Source organism: Achroia grisella, unplaced genomic scaffold (assembly GCF_030625045.1).
Source record: "Achroia grisella isolate CSIRO2021 unplaced genomic scaffold, CSIRO_AGI_Agris_v1 utg794, whole genome shotgun sequence".
Classification (NCBI taxonomy): Eukaryota; Metazoa; Arthropoda; class Insecta; order Lepidoptera; family Pyralidae; genus Achroia; species Achroia grisella.
This window is the reverse complement of record NW_026713026.1, coordinates 2,871,481-2,892,836: the sequence shown is the minus strand read 5'-3', so window position 1 is coordinate 2,892,836 and position 21,356 is coordinate 2,871,481. Positions and strand designations below refer to the sequence as shown.

The 21,356-nt window shown below is 32.5% G+C and overlaps 1 protein-coding gene and 1 non-coding gene across 3 annotated transcripts in view; one reads left to right on the top strand and one right to left on the bottom strand.

The window, feature by feature from the left end:
• LOC131851678 (leucine-rich repeat-containing G-protein coupled receptor 5-like) overlaps positions 1 to 21,356 on the bottom strand; it is a 307,542-nt gene that overhangs the window by 78,114 nt on the left and 208,072 nt on the right. For both annotated transcript variants that reach the window (XM_059202209.1, XM_059202210.1), the window contains exon 5: positions 8,605 to 8,646. In XM_059202209.1, coding sequence (XP_059058192.1) covers positions 8,605 to 8,646 — 42 coding nt within the window. The remainder of the gene's footprint in view (positions 1 to 8,604; positions 8,647 to 21,356) is intronic.
• Positions 17,672 to 17,745, top strand: Trnan-guu (transfer RNA asparagine (anticodon GUU)). The gene has a single exon. It is a non-coding gene; the product is annotated as a tRNA-Asn (tRNA).

Here is a 21,356-nt window from a genome sequence, read left to right as displayed (position 1 = left end):
GTCAGTGTCCTTCCATATAAGTACTAAACTAGTTCTTAGTAAAAAAATAATATAACTGCCTGCAAAGTTTGTAAAGACTAGTAAATTATAAAGAATAAATTAAGCGTAGGTACTGGCGATTAACCTTAATATTAATAAGTGCGCATCTGTCACATAGCGGACTTTGTTTAATCTGTGACAATATGTTTGTTGCCAAGAGCCCGAAGGCCGCGTCTAATCAGTTTGGTATAATTATATTAGGCATTTGATTCATCCCCGCCTCAGTTCTGAGGGTATTAGAGCTATATGTAACCACGATAGTCATTAGATGATTCAAAGCTACACAAACATCACAGAATGAGTCTTAGATATACTATTTTTATATTATATATGGTAGTATTATCGTCTCAACTAGTCACCTGTAACGCTGCCTGATTCATATTTACTAGATAAATAATTTTATCTCGTTATTACACTTGTAGTATATATGGGAAAGAGAAGGAAGCATTATGTCGTCTCTAGCGTACACAGCTGGCGTCATGAAGCATTAAGCTGTGTGTGGCGAGTGAGAACAGTGGTATGTGTTTAAGAACCGATAATTATGAAGACCAACAATATAATACTCAATGTATTCTATAAAAATGTTGTCATTTTTACATTAATTTTTGTATGACAAAGAAATATTATCATGTACGTTAGTAATTAAAAAAAGTAAATGGAAAAATATTTTCATTTATTTCAATTTAAAAGCATAATTTAAGTTATAGCTTAATCTTTATGAAATAAATTTAACTATGTTTTTAACTGTTCGTTTAATCATATACAATAGAATAATTCTTGGAAAAATCCATTAAAATGTACTCATTACAATTATTATTTTTTTTAATCCGTATATCCAAGAATTTAAATATTTAAGCAGTTTACTATTTGTTAAATTCGAACTGAGCAAATAACGTTTCGTTTTTCCATACCATAAAACCACATAACGCCATAACATCGCAATTATGCACACGATTATTCAACAGTTAAAAGCGTTGATAATAAGCAGAGTTAGTTATATGCATGCCATGACCCGCGTCCAGGGCTGTCATAATGCAACCGCAAATACATAAACTAGGTTAAAAATATATGATATTACCGTAACGAATATAGATAGATACAATATGCTTTATTTGCATTATATAAAGATAGAAGATACGTACAATTAATGAGTACACTAAACATATTATATATATATAATAAGGCAGCTTTATTGCTGAAAGCTTTTTTTTCAAGGTCACCTTAGGGTAACGGATACGATTGTCGGAGATGGTGGGTGACATGCAAATAGGAATAAGTAAAAATAATTATATAAATAGACGTAAAATATACATATTACGTATATAATAGTTACATATATAATATTATATATTAATAAATAAAAAAAGGAGTATTCAAACTATACCATTTTTATATCAGAACATAAATAATTCACAAAAAGTAGACTGACAAACAAATAAATTAACTTTTATATCTTTTTGATTTGGTGGAACGCGCTTTTAGAAGCGCGCTTGAAGAAAAGTAATTCTTTAGTGGTTAACTTAGCCCATTTATTGGCAATATTGAGCAAATCATCAACAAAAAGTAATGCAGACGAGATTCCGGAGTTAGTATAAAATTATCGAAATAATTTAAACAAATTAATATATTTCATCAAAATTACTTCGTAATCATGGGCAATCATAGAATATACTAAGTTAAAAGAAACTTCTGTTTGAAATTTCCGCATTTTGACCGTACAATAACTTTTATTCTTTTCTTCAGGGTTGCTCGCAACGAGTATACTAAACCGAGCACCATAATACAATTGAACAAATTGGACTAAAAAACAAAGTCGAAAAGGAAATACATACATTTGTATTGTAGTAGTAAAATGATCACGTAACCGCGCAATGTATACGAAGATGTTATAACGAATATTAATAACTAGCTATGTCCGCGGTTTCACACGCGTGATTTTTGTATTGTTCTGACGTATAAGCTATATTATAGTAAAGTTTTATTAAAATCCATACAGTAGTTATTGCGTGAAAGAGTAATAAACATCCATCTATCCTCCCATGCATCTACATTCACAAACTTCCGCGTCCATAATATTTGTGAGAATATAATTTTGAATTTCATTTGTTTTGGAAAGCTGTTCAGTATCACAAATGCTAGAGTAATTACAGTGACCTTCGACTGGCGTACGCTTATGTAGCAATAACATTTTCCACCAAAATATATGCACAGACATAGATATTTTACGACGTGTGTCTCGCTAGAAACGGGGGGTTATTATGACTCCTTTCGTAATGATACCTATATGTTTCAAAAAAGAAAACATTATTCACTTTGATAATATAGCGGATTACGACCGTCAAGGTTTACCTTCGACATTATTGTCAATATATTTTTTTACTATTATTGTTCAACAAATCTAACGATACTTCTAGTTTAAGTAATTGGAGGACGATATTAGGGAATAAATAATAAATACCAACTACATAACCTACTTTAGCTACAGAATATTGAATAGTCTTTTTCCATTTACTATTTTCTTTATTTGAAAGAAAGCGACAAAATATTATAATGATATTAAGAACTGAGCCATATGTATACGTGTAAAACAATATTTTCGTTATCTGTTCGAAGGAAATTTTGTTTCGTTAAATGAAAACAAAGAAGTCATTTGAATAATAAAAAATATAAGTGACGAAGTATTGAATATTTTGTTAAATATATTTTCAGGACTAAATATGCAAGGATTATTTGCTCCTAAAGATGGTCCAAAAGATACTAATTAGACGTTTATAAGTGGCTAAACTGTCTTACATGAATAAATAATTTTCGATTTGATTTAATGCTAATTTCGTCTTAATTTATTTGTTGACATAAGTCCGGTAATATCCGGTTAAATCCAGCCCTGCGTATCTAACAGCCGCGCCTGCAATTAGTACGTCACGTCAAACGTTCGCGTGCATTACGAGATTCGATATAATAAGAGCGAAGCACGATATTTGAAAATTGGACCCCGCCCTACGGTGACGAGGAATTTTAATAATGCTTATGAACGGCCATGCGGACGCTACTAAACAAACCTAGTTTTAACACGATCCCATAAATTTCCAGAATTCTGCGGATTTTTGGAGCTCAATCCATGTATAAAATATTTTAATTGTACACTATTTCATATTATAAATTGTTACGCAATAATTTAATTATAGAAAAAAATATAATGCCTATCTGTGCTATGGACGTAAATGAAAATGCTATTCAATTTGTTATGTTTGTTTTCCTCTCAGATATTATTTTTCATAATTTGTATTCCAATTAAATTTCAATATGTTCTTTCGTAATTTTTATTCAAATAAAATATTGTAACACATTCAGTATTTGGGAGAGTTATTATTCATAGTGGGAACGTGTTATTTAATTTACAATACGCGGCAACAGTATGTAGCGAAATAAATGGATAACAATGTCCGACGTTACACTTGTAATTACATTTGCTTTTGTGAAATTCAGCAAACAAACATTTTAATGGGTCAAGAGTTTGGTACAAAATACATTTCAACATGTAACTAAAGGAACGAACGCGCAACTGCACAGTTATTATAAAATACGGTTTGTACCCATACAGGCTAAGATAAATAGGCGTATTTATCTTTGCCACGCGATGTTATAAATGACGGCTTATGCACTGCTTCGAATAAGGAAATTAAGAAAACCCGAGCACGTACTATGAAAACTTTATAATAATTTCGGAAATATTTCCAGCAAACATTTTTCACATAAATCCTGGAAAATAAACATTCAAATGGTTGCTCAGAGGTGTAATTTCCACAAATGACCTATGTAAAGCGATCTGCGGGAGGTGCAATAACTTGATTTGCGAATAAATGGTTTGGAAGTTGATCGAAGTACGTACTTCGACCCACTTTGCGAACATTAGATTTGTTAAACTGTAGAGAACGAGTTCCATTGCCGCGTCAGCTACGCTAAAAAGTTTGTGGAGTAGCAACGAAGCTGCAATGGGAAGCGAAAAGATAGGTACATTCAGCGCAGTTCCGTTGTTTCCGAGTGACACGGAACAGGGGACTTTTTTTGTTTCGAACGCGACCTTTGACTGTGCGATTTTCGCGCGGATTCTACTTTTCGATGGGAAATGAAAAATGGCGGCTAACTGTCAAAATCGTTATTGATGAGCTTGTCAAAAATATTTTTTGTATACATCTAATTTCTACAAATATCTAACTTAGTTATAGGTATAATATTGTTTTACTTTGTGTCTATATTTTAGATGCTAAAATAGGATTATAGGTAATAAGATTAAATTTCAATTAAGCAAAATCCATCCAGCAATTTATAGCGTAAATGCATTCCAATATCTCCTATTCTGAACCTTATATCGTCTGAAGCTTTCCTTCTAATTAAATAGCTGCATATCTAGTCAATTTGCATTTAAATTATCTAGATTATTGCCTTAGACTTATTATGTCATGTCTAGAATGCTCTTTCCATTTAAAATGAAATTAAAGACTACGTGAACTTATTTTTACTACCTACTTATTTACAATTTTTTTTATTACAGCTCAATGTAGTGGTCTAACTGGGTCATACATTATTACATCAAAGTTGAACAATATTATTTTGAGGTTCATTTTGCAATAACCTCAAAATACGCTACAAACTTGCAGCTGTATTGACAGAAGTCGAATTCAAAATTCGAAATCGTATCGAAAAAATTGAGAATAAAATGAAACAAGCCCAGTACCTCTGCAGTACTTTTACAGTTTAGTACCTACTACTTTTGCAGTAGGTCGCGTCGGCAAAAAAAAGGCACTGAGCAAATAAACACTACGTTTTAGGAGTTAATACTGCACTTCTGAAACTTTAATTAATTTATGTACAGGGTACATATAGTTTTCTAGAAAAAATATCTTATTCTATGTGACGAAAGATTCAAAATTAATCTATACAAACAAATACAAACGAACAAAAAAATAGATTTGCAGTTTCATATTATTTTATTTAAAATAGCGCGGGTTTTGTAAGGACTATAGTTACTTGACTAAACTTATCGAGTGTATTTCTCTGGAGTATCCATGCGAATTACTAATCTTATAAAGTTTCAATCTGTGGATTCTCCTCTGACAATTAATGGGATGGGTTCTCTATAGCGCTAGTACCCAAGTTGGTGCCTAGCGGGGAGTGGTGGCGATTTCTTGTGTAGTACCATCCAAGGCGTAGATAAGTGGTATACTATTGGTCCCAAGTGCGGTTGGACTCAGATAGTTTCAATGTACTTATAAATAGCCTTAATTGGCCTCTAAATACAGTTTATAGTAAGAATATGTATCCACATAATAACCATAGTTCACGGAATAAATTGATTGTTAGTGTTGCAAAGCCTTTGCACATTTTTATATATTATGTGTATATAGTACTAATTTTGAATGTAGTTTATAGTTTTTAGAATTGTCATTATATTTTATTGTCACTTCTGCACTGTTACTGTCTATAGATATATTGCAAGTATTTATTTCTATACACCCCATCTACAAACGGAAGTGAGTCAGCAATAAATATAGCTGTTGTAGATAGTAACTGAGCGCTATAAAGCCCCAACTTCAACGTTTACCGTTAAAACTCCTCGAACACATCCATCACAGGAAGGAAAAGGGCAACTCGTTCAGTTATTAACAGATTTCATTTGGAAACTTTAGCGCCGGCATCCGACAAGTTGCGTAACAATCCTACTTCAGATTCCAACTCCTGTTACAATCTAAGCACGTTTTAATTCACAAGTTTTCGGGCTTGATGACTGCACCCTATAGATGCAGGGGGTGGAAGCGGCGGTAGGTGAGGAGCGAGGGGAGGGGAGGACTCGTGACGGGAATTGCGAGTGGGACAATAAAAACCTTAGAAGGTGCGGCACTTCTTTCAGGAAATTAGCTGTCACATTAGATACCTATTATCGCTCTCTATTCTAGCGTTGATTAAGAGGTAAGGAATTTTGGATCGTACGTGCTCTGGACGCACGTTTGGCTAATTACGTTGTGATGTACGTTTACGGGTCTACCTTTATTGGGATGTGCTGTTAATGCTGAATCTGATTGCACTAGTTTAGGTAAATGAAGGTTAAAACAGTTGGAATGCGTGGTCGGGTCGTGTGACGTTATTATTAAGTGTATAGACAAAGTAATTTGCAAGGATCATGTTAATTAGGTTTATGAAAATCTCTCTACCACGTTCTAGTTAGTTTATACATTTATATATTAATATAAAAGCATTAGTGTAGATGCTTTTATCTCATCTAATGCAGCCGTAAAGCAACTTGCTTTGTATGCTGTATTCGGGCTTGAAGTAAGAGATATGACAGTGACATTGCAAAATCGAATGCATGATAACTTAGTCATCAAAAATGACAACGCTGATGGGTACAACGGATCTCATATAATGACATGATGGCTGTGATAGTGTTGATATAGGAGATCACTTTCCCAATTCAAGTTACATTTAAATTGGAGAATTAATAGTTCCGGTAATAATAATATTGCGAGTTTAGATTATAAAATCTTAAAGGAGAAATTTATTTCTATAATATAAACAGTTCATACTTTAAACATAAGAGTTACCTCTCTGATACTAATATTCTATAATTCAATGTTGTAATTAAACGAAATTGTAAAAAATATCTTTCGACATGACTCGGTCCCGGGAAAATTAAGTTTACGCGGGCTAATTATGAGTAATAACTTTTTCTAGCTGTAACACTTCAATTTTGCGTTTATTCACGCCAGTTGCGTTTAATTTTTATTTTCAGCATTGTTTCCTAAGCGTACGCTAGTTTATAGTTGGAGCTTAAACCCTTCAATAAGGTTTCTGTATGTAAAACTTTATACACCGTACCGGTACCAAAATAAAGTAACAGTTTCGTTCTCTTTGAAAAAATGATTCTTATTTCGAAATACCTCAAATTTATTCGTAAATTAAACGAAAATGTTATTTATAAAAGCCAATGTTTAAGATATTGAGTGTTTATTTCCTGTGTTAAAGGTTGCATTTTTCAAATTTTATTTGTTTTAAAAAAAGGTAAAGTGAAGCAGTGATCACTTAATGGGCAATCGACTGGAGACTGAGAGTTGTGGACGTTCAGACATAAAAAGACTAGCCAATTGAAATTGCTGACAGTTAATTATATTTGAGCGCGAAAACATGTTGAATAAATCTGAATGTCTGATGATATATTACTGTAAAGGCTATTGAATTGCTCAAAGTTTTAAATAGTTATGTCGTCAGTTTATAACATGGTTATGGGGGGAAATGAGGTTACGGCACTTAGTGGTATTTTAAAACGATATTTGAATGATCAAAGTGCGGTTTTCGGACCTTTTTGAATTAGACTTCGTTATGCCTGTCTGAGGCTTATGAAGCAAAGGAATAACTTTCAATTTCTGGTCTTTGAAATTACAATTCTTTAACATGTAGTATATTATGAAAAATTATAAAGAAACATATAGTTCACTCAAAATGTTTAGCCCTTGTTTCAGAGAAGGGTCGGTCGAGAACCAACCTTATAAGGCTTAATTTAACTTATCTATTACAATCCCACAGATGTCCAATTGTTCTGTTTATTAATTATTTAAATTTAAAACTTATACGAGTTGCTCCCACTTTTCATATAATTGATTATATTATATAATATATTTCATATAATGATGCATATTGAACTAAAATCAACTCAAATCTTTGCAAGTGCTCACCTTTTAAATTAATTATCAACGCACCTAATTGGTTAATGATAGTCGTATTAAAAATATTAGTAAAATATATTCTGTGATATCATTATCTTAATTAGAAGCTGAAAAGTTAAATATGTCTGGAAAGTTCTATTCAATATCAAATCACAGTGATATCTGATAGTACCTACACAGTTTTAGTAAAATATTTTTTGTAAATTTATAAAAAATACTGTGATTGATATTGAAATTTTTAATATAGTTATAAATTTGCAATTACTACTTAGTAGTTGTACTAATAAAAAATAATCATTTATATATGTATATATAATAATATATATATAATCAAAAATTGTTTAATCTGGCTGTTCCCGTATGAACCCAATACGGGAACAGCCACATTAAACAATTTTTGTATATTATATTCAGATTACAAATTATGGGCTGTTTTAATTTTAGATAGATAGATAAGATTATTATTTAATTTTAGATAGATAGAATTTTTATTTGTATACATATATTACACACATCTTTAATTACAAGTAGTATATATTACAGTATACTAAGATTAATACAATACAATACGGGTAAACTGGCATATGGGGGCCACGCCTACATAAAATGGGTCATAGCTGACTGTGGAGTATTGATGATTTTTTTTGTAATCTGCTTTGAATTAACTTAAGTCTTCATCGGTGTATGTATCATGGAATCATACGATACTTGCAAATTTGCTATTTCTAAATTTATTCAAATCTCAATTCTCATTAATTAATTATATATAGCATTAGACGCAGTTGATATGTTCTGGGGGTTCTATTATGCTTAGTAATTAGGTGAAAGTAATTTTTTAGGGACTCACCATTAACGTTCTGTGATTTCGCTTATAGCGAAGTGTTGTGTCCTGTAAACAAAGAAATAACAATCTTATTATTTGTATATTACAGTCTAAATTAATATTAACAAAGTAAAATCAGATTTCTTGTCTGTAATCGATATGTTCCAAAAATACTTGATGGATTTCCAAAATTAATGACTTATTGTAAGTTGATATTATCGGCGAATATATTTTATGTATTTCGAATGATATAACAAGCTGCTAGCACAACTGATGGTAAGTGGGAACCGTCGAGTATATCCATGAGGGATCTTGCCATCCCGGAGAAAGATATCACGCCTCTTATCCTGAAAATTAACTGCCTTATCTCATCCATCAACCAAATAACATCTTATGAACTGCTTGATGGCTGAAACAGGTGCGACTACGGTATCCACACAGAAAACTTTGTTATAAATCTAATTTAATAAGGACAAATAAATTTTGTCTGTAATTTCAAATTAACAGTTTTTCACTGTCATGCAATTTACACAGTACCAAAAAATTAATGTTAAAAATTTGTCTATATGATTGTACTTGCTAATCTATGAAACGGCTGGTCCGATTTTGATAGCACTCTCAGTTGCTGATAGATAGATAGCTACAGTTATAGGAAGTAACTTAGTATACTTTTATTTAGGACATTTAATTTAATTTAATAAAAAAAGTTAAATTTCATTCGGACGAAGACATGGGTAACAGCTAGTTAAAAAAATAAACAGGCCATGTTGCTGGTAACATGAAACGTTATAGCACGGATAAAGTAATTTGATCCGTCTAATTATTAGAATATCTGTGCGCAAAATTAGCTATTTAATTGTGTAAATTGCTATTACAAAAACAATAGCCATATATAATAACTCCTGGCACCAACTGTACGCTGTACGAGCAACTTCCTCAATATATCAAATACAACGAACAACTATAATTATGGGGTCAGGCAGGAAGTGGTTTCCACAAAATCCTAACTACCCGCTTTCCGAAAGGTTCTCTCGTTACGTACAACTGCCCGTTGGGGAATTTCTGGATTTTAAAGACCCTTTTCGGTATGATAACGCTGTTATTTATACGTGGGAGGCATTAAACGGTAAGTATTGGAGATATTTTATGGAGAATAACATTGTTATGATTTTATAAATGTAATTTTTAACCGATTTCAAAAAAGTAGTATGTCGATCGCTATTGTTATGATTATCTTATAAAGATTGGTTTATGTTTATCGATGAGGTCGCTTCGTGAAGCCTGTGAAGACACCAGAAGACTTCTGCGTTTTTAAGAGGTGCTTGGCTGGCTACTCCAGTAGTCTTGGCTCTACACGCATAACGGCCCAGACGAGAGGCTGGTTGCGGAAAATGGAGTCCAACTTTACTGTTTTGTTATCTTATGATAACAAAACAGTAAAGTTGAGAGTGGGTGGGGGCGCCACTATACTATGCTCCAGAATCAGCAGGACATCTTTCTCATACTAACTTTCTGAAATAAATGTGATGGGGCAATAGAGGAAGAGAAGGAGAGCTGATAGAGAGAAAAACATTTGTAGGACAACTTGGTGCGAATCGCTAGTAAAGTGAACAAGTAAGCATATCCAGTAACTTAACTAAACGTAATTATTACTTATTTATAAGTATGTATATACTATATTAATCTATATATGTTTGCATATATTTGTGTATATATTATGTGATGCGTATTATTTATTGTACCTATTTCTACTCCACAATTCCTCTCAGTCAATTTTTTTTCCATAGCCATCTAGTTAATATCTGATGATATGATATCAGATTATTTGAGCGAAATTCTCATATATTATAGGCAGGTATTGTATGTTCGAACTTTCTAGTTAAATTGTTCAGGTATTGGTATCTGGAAATTATTATTTGTCGATGTGTAAATCATTAATGATTGAAGTCTTTTTCGAGATCTGAACACGCGTATAATAACGAATAATATCATTAAGATAATTTATTTTTGAATATGACAAATTACATCGTTATGCTGTTAAAAATAAAATGCAATTTCGAATACTATGTTGTTGTCAATGTTGCTATTTGAACGGTTTGGCGCGTTGCCATTTTATAAATGTTTTTAAACTCCAACACGTCGAGGAGATATTGTCATTATTTTTCATACTGTCTACTATTTCTTCTTCTTTGTGTTTGTTAGATCAGGATTAAGAATCACTTAGGCTTCTTTTTATTTTCGTTGTTTTATATTACACATGAATACATTATTATATTTCTCTTCAATGATTTTATACTTTTAAGTAATGAAATATAAAAAATTGCTTGAAAGTATAGCTTTCTGCAATAAGGTAATTAATTATTGTAATATATGAACATGTGTTCTTTAATTGTCTTTTTTATACTGTATGTTATAAATAAAGTATATTATATCGATCTAAAATAATCCATTAACTCAATTTAAAAAGAACATCGTTTTAAATTACTTGAATATTTAGTGATATTTTAATATACTTAATGAAATTTCAATTACTGGCGTTAAAATACAAAATAATTTTCATCAATAGCGAACTTATTCGGTAGGTAAACGAGTTTATTGTGTGTTTGACAGCGCTTACTGAGATCGGACGCGTGCCCTTTACAAATCGACTTCACGCATGATTTGCTCTTGTCTGCACATTCTCAATCGCTGCCGAGTTTGACGCCAAATTTGCGGAAATTAATCTATAAACAACTTTATTCAGTATAAAATTGGAAATTCTCAAAGACTATCGTGAATTATAAAATAAAAAGTTTGTTTTTATAGCATAGTAAACGAAACGAAGCATATATAAACGAGCTACTGATGGGAAGTGATTACCGCTGCTCATGAACACCAGGGTGATTGCAAGAGCGTTGCCGGCCTTGTAAGAAGGAAAAGCTCTATTTTTGAAGGTTTCAATATCGTATTGGTTTGGAAATACCATTTCTGGATGGTGACGTTAGATGGCACTGCGAACCCGCAGAAGGACTTGTGGAGCTAGCTAAAGGTCAATTTCCACCTGATGGATACGACTTTAGTTTGAGGACACCCCTAGGGGTTCAAATCTAGGTTCAGGGCGTCGTAATTTCGATTCCCGTTTGAATTGGACGGAGGATTGGTCGGAAGGACCATATCTCATCTATTAAATATTATAATAATGGTAAAATAAATAATAATTGCTTCTAGCGATAAGACCGCCTTTTGTACTTCCATATCTCTTTTCTGTCTAATTCTCTTATGTATTAATTCGATTGGTGCAATAAAGAGTTTATAAATAAAATAATGAAAATTATTGTTACCGTAAGAGTATTGTTTTTTAATTTTACTTTAAGGTTTCTATCAATATATTTTAGAAAATTTTATTGAACTGTAATGTCATCACTTACATATGGTTTGAAATTATATGAACTTGTAATAGGGCGTCCATATTCGTAACACTGTTTTATACTTCTGTAAATATATATATCATGAATAATATAATCATCTTTCAGTAATATAGTACGTACACATATTTCTGTAAAAATAAAGTCCATCATAGTTATCACTGCACTACTTATGTTTATTTGTTCCATTATTTAGTAAAGAAATGTTTCTATCTACCGATGATCCTTATCGGTCGTTTTACCTGAACTTTTCTTTTATGTTTATCACATATATACTGCGTTATAGAGCAAAAATCTTTTCTTTGGCTGAGTGGATGTAAAGAAGTTCCTTTTCTTCCTACGTTAATATTTAACACGTTCCTGCTTTCAGATTTCTCTCCTCCGCATGACGTGTCCGTACCAACACGCTTTTGTAAGAAATATGTTATACTAACAACCCGCCCTGGTGTCACACGGGTATTTAACTTTTATATTTTTCATATGGATTAGGGATCCATATGAAAAATGAAGGTTTTGAAGGTTTGAAGGTTTTGAAATTGTTTTATAGTTGCTAATCATGGATTATGTAGGATTCTAATGGTAAAGTATGTTTATAATTCGGACCAGTAGTTTCGGATCCTACTCAACGCAAACAAACAATCAAGATAGTAAGTAAATGATAATATATAAATAAAAAAAAATCTATTAGTAATTTTAATTACGTGAGAAATAAGTAAATATTTGTATTTAATACACACATATTAAAACGCTATTAAATGTATTAATTAAAAATATAACAAGCTAAATTATCTTTTAAACAAATATACATTGCATACAAACAAAATTTAAAAGGAAACCCAATAAACAAAAAGCTAGCAATTTTTGTACGTACGAAAACGTTTTTAACAGCTTAAGGAAACTGTAGACAATTGCCTTGCTTTCTGTATATCGTCGTATTACCAATACACGGCGCTGAAGACGTAAGAGCCAACGCAATTTGCAGTAAATAAGGATATCGGTTTAGCGTCATTATCCCAGCGGCCCGCGATATAGCGGACCTCGTAAACGCGCCTCCAGTTAATGAGTTATTCGCTCCCGTCGGCATGGTGTGTTACATTGCGGTTTTCTTAGCAACCGATTTATTATGCCAGCCACTCTCGTCTAGCGAGGCAATACATCTACATTGAATAATTTAGATGCTATAAGTATCGTAATTACTGCTACTTAGCTGAAATGGTTTTTGTAATTTTTTATTTGACTACTAAAAGCCGGCTTGGTCTTCGCCCGGGCTAACTGTGTATATATTAAGATAGTATATAGCCTATGTCACTCTAAAATAATGTAGATTTTAAGTAGTGCAAGAATTAAAAAAAAAAAAACAAAAAAGTACAAAGTTTTTAATTTTGTTTTCCTTATAACAAAATTTACACTTGCTATATAATATGGGTACCTATAGATTTGCGATGAATTTTTGGTGCTATTTTATTTAATTGTAATTTGGCTCACATATGTTCCAGTGATAATATGATATCATCAAAATAGTATGATGATGAAGAATGAAGATTTTTATAAAATACTTGACTAAAACAATGCGGGTTTATAAATAATTTCTTTAGTCTTGAGTCAATAATGTATAGATTCCGTTTAATTAAACATGTTCATTGAAAATAACACTAACAAAGGAGGAATTATCTCTAAAAATCAACTCAACACAGCTTGACATAGAAAATGTTGAGTGGGTGAAACAGTGCGAATAATAAATTATACATGTCATAAAGTAACAATAAATAATTATACTAATTCTTTATTATATAAATATGTTTATTTAATGTATTCTTATATAATCTTACAAACATAATCGTAACATTCGATTGCTAATATACCTGTATGGTTAAACATTTTGCGTTTTTATAAACACATTTTGTTGGATCGTGCACTTATCCCCTGTGTGGTTAAATAGAAGGCGTTTGACGTTGTCCCCGCCAGACTTGGTACAAAGGAGGGACGTCCGAGATGGTTTCTAATTACGACACAGACCGTTATGCAAATCGCGGGTCGAGGCGGCGAGGTCTTTGTCTCTAATAAACATGCGCGGCTCTTGCGGTCACACCGCCAAATTGCTCGCCTCCCATTCGCCCAACGGCAATAAAACCACTTGGAATGTAGTGCCCTCTCTGCACAATTACTGCTCTTTGAATGCATCTGCATTTTTGGAACGGGATCGTGTGTCAATGATGTGGAAGTCACTTCGAATGCTTTGAGTACACAGTTCATCGTAAAGGGTAGAAGCCATGTCCGATACTACATACTTGAAACTGAACCGCTTATTCCGAGAAATAAAGTTTAAATTACGAAATATAAATTGAAATTGTCTTACTAAATTGATTATGTGTCTGTTCAGTGTGTATGAACGGTTTTCAATTTTCTTGGGTTCTTGGTGGAAATTTTGCAGCTCTGTACGACCCACTCCGTAACCCGACTCCACGACTGTAATCACAGATATGGTAATGACACCTACAGTCGAAAGTTGACGTTGCGTTGTGGTGAACGCAACACTTGACATTTTCGTTAAGTATTTTCGCATTCAACAGGGTATGGGGTGAACAAGGCCTAGTCGTGAGTATGAAATTGGTTGATTAGTCCGTTAAAATTTTTTGGAGACAAAACATTCAAACTCGACGCCGTAGACTTTCGAATGTGAATGACTTAATAACGTGGCTTACTTTAAGTCCGTATTTTATGTATTGTAAGCTTTAGAGACCGGCACAGGCACGAGCCAACCTATTTAGCTGGTAAATGCGTTCCAGCAAATTGAACGACGGCATGGTCTGAGGAAATCGCCAGGTCGTGCCGTGACTTTGCCCGTTTAGAAACTAGGCTAAAAGCGCTGCTTAGTTGCCGCCATTTGGCGGGTAATTTTTCACTGAATTCTGTCTCGCGGACCGGTTACGGACAGGCCGTCGATTTAACAAGTTTGTAGCTGTATATACTACTGAAACTCCGCTTGAATTTTTCAGAGAATTTTACACTTTTTACCGTAGCTTGTGTTGGAGCGTGAATTTGAAAGTGACGAAATTGCAACGACGTACACTCAGTTGGAGAAATATACATTTTTCACACGGACGGCAATATTTCCGTTTGTATTCCGAACAATCGATGTGCCTTTTGCTCTTCTATAGCAATGGCACAAAGGGATCACCTAAGCGACACGTCGGCGGCGAGTTATTCGCGCGTGTTTCGGAATCGTTGCATTTCGCTGCGCGTTTGCGAGGAAGTCGTTACCGGTGTCGTGATCGCGACCAAAAAGTATAAAACTATAAACAGTTGTATCGCTCTTTATAAATGCACACTGTACTGTTGTTTACGTAGTGCTTCTTCTCAACTTTAAATGTAAGGTATTAAAGAGTTATTTTGTAGCTACGTATACATGGTACCGGATTATTGAGTTTTGTTAAATATAGTTGAATACAATAATAATTGGCTCTTGCATTATATTTGTGAACGAATATTACCGTAAGTCCGTTATAGCAATTAATTTATTTTATTGGTTTGTACTCTCAATGATTGTGTAAAATATATAAGGGTTTTTCATTTTCATATTTAAAAAAATCTAATATCAATTTTTATCTAAAAAAGCAAATACTTTTAGAATTAGGAAGGAGATCTTGAAAATGTAGTCTATAATTTCCATTCAAGCACTTAGTGTATAATATACATTATACATCTTCAGCTCACTTATGTATTATGTTTAAGTTTATTTTTGTACTATCAACGTCAGTTTTCTAGTGGAACGAAATAATATATTTAGTTATTTAAAACCGAGGCACGTACAACGAAACTTAGAGAAGCTGACAAGTTCCTAAGCGGGGGAATTATATAAGAATACAAAATAATTTTCTTGAGCACCTACGATTACTGCTGTTACTGTAACCAATTCTTGTAACTTCTTTTTTTTAACGCCAGGAAAATCTTCATCCAAAGGCTTAGGGGGCGATGCGAAATACCGAATTCTTACCGGCAAAAAACCTGATGGCTATTCCTTTTCGAATATATTTCCGAGGTCTTTTCATGGGTATGCTTTCGTATTCGCCAAAGGTAATCAATTATTTTCAATTCAATTTCAGAAGCGACAAATATTACAATACTCAACAGATATACTGTTTTATATTGTACTGTATAAAAATAAGAACTTAATTACATACTACATTATTATTATATATATATATATATATACTACATTTTTCGTAAAAACATATAGATAATAAATTTTGTATTTAAACATCAGTAAATAGGTGCATAATTTAAATAGTAGCAATAGTAGAATGTGATCAGACTTACGTTTATACTATACGACTTTAGTGTGAGGACACAGATAGAAGTTCGAACTTCGGTCCAGGCGATTGTAATTTCGATCTCCGAATTGGACGGGGGATCGATCGAAGGGGGAAATTAAGGGGTACAAGTATGAACTTGTACCTAACCCTTTATCGTTCATATGATTAATCTGTTCCATAATAAATGTCACTTAGTAAATTTGTTACAAATTGTTTTGCAAGTCTATAAATTAAATGCCATGCGTTCGTGACATGGCGGAATATTTTAAATTTCCACCGGAACCTAAAAGTTTTCTAATATAAATTTACATGTTATACAAGCAATTTACGTGAGGTACATGTACCATATCAAGTTCTATTATGTAACTTTCGATGAATACGCCTTTAGTGACTCCTAAATATCATAGATTATAGAAATATAGTGAGTAGGCTCACTAGAACGTTAATTAGCTTTTTAACTTTCCGTTTTAACTAACTAATGGGGTTGTACGCACTTAGCATACTGAGTTATATTTATTATTGAAAATAAACAGCATCGGGGGTTAAAATATTGTTATTATTACAAATCTAATAATAACAATAATGCGTTACTAATGAACAAAAGTTTTATTAATGAATAAAAACTTTTATCCCAATAAAATTCTTTACTCCTAGTGATTTTTGTGATAAATGTTTATAAAATATTTTTTAATAATTGCAAGGTATGGCGGGAGGGGTAAGGGAATTGATAGTAATGTGGTATAATGACCTTATTGCTAGCAAAGTACCATGTCAGTTTAACCTCCACGCGATTCTCTCTGGAAACCGTGAAAAATTACTAATGAATTTGTTACGAAAATTTACCTGGGTCTGATCTCTAGCTTGTACTATCATCCTTCAATGGTGCCTCGCTAGCGTAAACGGTTAGCGGACGCGCACACTATTCAATTACATATATTATATTACATATATACAAATACATATACTTAGTTATATATAAAAACACGCTACTGGTGTGAGATAAATAATATATGTATATACATATACTCGTGATACAATTAAATATAATTACCATTCTGTTGTGTAGTAGAGAAAAATAGTAAACAGACAGGCAGATTATCGCATTTACAATATAATTATTAGTATGAACAAGAAGTCACTAATAAATTGATTTATATGTTTACTTACCATTTTACACATTTCATAAATCCACTTCTTAACGCTTTCTTTGAATTAATATGAAATATTATTGATAAACACATTTACATTGATAACGTTTATCGATAAATTAGTCACGCATTATTAACTCATTGTCACGTGCAAATACAAGATGGCGTAAATGTAGTTGTTTGTTGTCAAGATATAGCGGGCGATAATTTCATAGAAGTCGGTACGGCCTCCGTGGCGCAATTGGTTAGCGCGTTCGGCTGTTAACCGAAAGGTTGGTGGTTCAAGCCCACCCGGGGGCGAATTTTTTGTAATTGTGAAAATTTGATTCGTTACTGTATTAGATATTAATTATTAGATAAAATGTATGTAAATATTAAATGATTTTATTAAATATATTTAAAAATATAAGCTTTACTTAATTTCAATTTTGTAATATAATTCTAGAAAATAAAATCTAATATTTCTTATTTTTGTAACATTTCTTAAATACAAATATTGTTTTCAGATGAACGATAAAATAAATCATGACTATAAGAGCGTATATCTAATTTATAATATTAGTATGCTTTATGTAATTAAGTATTAGTATATGTAAGTAGGTACACTAAGCAAGTCCAGAATTTTCCACTGTAACAGAAGACTACGTGTCCTCATATGTAAACAGCTAGTTAGAATACAAAAGGGGTAACCATTTCGAGAAATTCCAAAGCGAATTTCTACTTAAAACACAAAATTGCAGATAAAGTTTACAACTTTATTACAAGTGTGGCACGAACTGTAATCAATCATCAATATTGATCCCAGTCATCGACTTTGCGTTTCAAAATTAATAGTTAACTCTGAAATTTATATCAAATTCAATAGACTAATTAATTTCCAGTGAAATGTTTGTAAGTTTGGAGCAAATCTGAATAATGGAATCGACGTAGACGGTATAACATTAGGAATATAGCTCAACAAGCATTATTAAATTACAATAGGTATAGTACGCGAGAAATGTGTTACGAACAATATAGGAGCATCGCTGCAAACGGCAGCGATTATGATATTAATAATATTAATTGCATACCTCTGTCAACATATTATTATTGGTAACAACTTAACAAGCGACCCGCCCCGGCGTCGCAATTGAGGTTATGTCACATATGCTATAATTGTAGAGGTCCTAAATAATTTGAAAATAATATACTACTATGTAGCTAATTATAATGTTTAAAATTTACAATGACTTACGGTTTATCTATTCTAATATTACGAGGATATCTCTATATCTACTTAACAGATTTTCGAAATTATTTTACCAATAGAAAGCCATGTTATTTAAGAGTATCATATGCATCAACAGGATCAATAGGACCAATGCGACCAATAGGATCAGAGCTGCAAGGCAAAATATTGTAATACGGGGAAAATGTGACGAAGATGAAGTTGCGTGGCAAAAAACTGTCTTTCCTATTTTAATATTAGTCCAGACAGATTTAGATTATATTTTCAGATCAGAGAATCTAGATTTGGTGAAATTTGATCATTTAGCTAATAATTAATTAGCCATTTCAATAGGGTTTCATTAAAGTAAAAATCTTTATTCAGATAAAGATATTTTTGATGTCAGTTTTTTATTTCTACTATAGTTTAATAATTTTTATTGTATTTGTTAATCTGATGAGGTATATAATAATAGTACTAATAGTGATCATTATGATAATAACCCGTTCCCTTTTTTCCCCATCGTGTAATACAACATGAAAAAACACAGGTAGTGGTAATGTGACAAAATTTGGTACATAGCGTTTCGCGACCAATATTACAAACGCATTCCGCCCCTCCCGATTTAATCATATCCACACAGCAAACAATACAAATACAGCCGAAACAAATGATCCACGTGATAAATCGTCGGACGTTACAGAAATAACTTTGTTCATTCTCTTCTTTTGTCCGATTGATTGCAGATAATTTCGACTTCCGAAAGAAATAGGATAGAAAATTGCCTTTTGCTAGTGGCCGGGTAAGTAGTTACGGTGTGCTATTTCCTTGGCTTTCGCCTGTATTTCAACGAAAATCACGGTAATGCATGATGATTATTTATGAAAAGGAAAATGTTCTAAAAGCTTTTTTAGCAGGCGTTACTCGTGATTAGCCGTACGACATAAGATACCTTCACTTCTATACCTAATATTGTCTATGGAATAATTTTATCGAATGATACAAATATAAGAATAAGAGTATCGCAGCATACTGGTTTACTACTCTGACTTAAAAACCTAAAAATGGTGTCTTCTAATCAGTTTTGTAAAAATCATAGTACTCACTGACTCTCCGCTAATTAATGTGCAGATATGAAAGAAAATTTATTCGAGATGCGGGCCCCAGTGAAATCTTACAGTCTGTTTGTAAATGTAAAATATATATAAATATAAAAATTAGCAAAATATTCTTAGAATTATCGTTTATAAGTATGTGAAATCAATAAATATAATAGTAACAATACACGGGTTTTGTTAATTAAAGAATATACCAGCATAAAAGTATTCAAGTATAATATTGGGTAATCTTTGCGTCGGGCGGAGGTGTTAAAAATATCAAGCAAAACAGCGGTAAATTTGTTCAGAAAATATCAAACCAACATCGGTAAAGTTAAGTCGTACTCCACTCAGTTTGGGAAATCCTTTTTCTAAACACACGTCAGCGTCTTTAAGCTCACCGCACACATGAATGATGGAGTGCCAGTCGTTCAAACAACGTTTGAGGCATTGAAAAATGCATTTCGCTTACGGAAAGGATTATTTCTGTTTTACATTTATGTATTGGGTACATTTTCAATCTTTAAACAGCGAAGTGGAATACATTAAGCAGTGTGTAACAATTGAGTAACTCACTGTCCTCTTAATAAAAAACTCATTCTATATTGGCTGCCTACAGACATGACCAGCACTACGTCACAAGGCACGATTTTGCTATTTTTAGGTCAAGATGAGGTCTTCATTTATATCTCATTGATTATCTCCACTCTACACACAATAACTTCTCTAGATCTGTCGCTACATCCATGTCGTGAAACTTCCATTTTGTTGGATGATATACTATCTAATAATACTATTAGATCGTGTTTTTGATGGCCTGATCTGTGGGGCCAATCTCCAGAGTTGAATCGAAGTGCTTTATCACTAACATGTCTGTCAACTGACCTCTTCATATACTAATTAGTCCGAATCCGAATTTAGTGATCCCGTTTCAAATCGTATACCTAGTGCGTTAATTACCTAGTTTTAACATATTAACAAGAAGAAATGGTCAAATTAAGAATATTTTTATGTTTAAAATAAGACAATAGTAACGTAGGCTCAGTAAAGCAATATCGTACGTCAGAAAATCAAACTAGCTATATTTATTTTGAAACAATGTTTGTATGGCTTGTTGGGAAAACAAATTGTAACAAACAACGGACCGAATTTCGCAATTCTGCAGATTTATCGATAATTACATTGAGGGATTACTGCGAATTAGGAGGTTTTGCGAAGAGGATCCCAAAATTCAGGATTACTGTATCACTAGAGGCTTACTATTAATTAGATTATGGAAGGGTAAACAAAGTGTTCATTATTGTAATACAACAATAGAACATACGTTATTTATATTAAAAATACAGACTAGGCAATCGTAAGTACTAGCTTCAGTGAATTCTCTGTGATATCGTTCATGAAGCTTAAGATTATCAATATTGAGTCCATTTCTGTCCTATTATATCAAACTCTTTCAAAAATCCATCTATTGAAAGAGTATACTCATAGTCGTAGACATTTTAATACATTTGATGTATCTGGTGCCTATTTGCGAATACATTTGAAAAGAAAATTACTGCAATGAAGCGCAGTAGACTCTACGGCAATACATACTAAGTTAATACTGT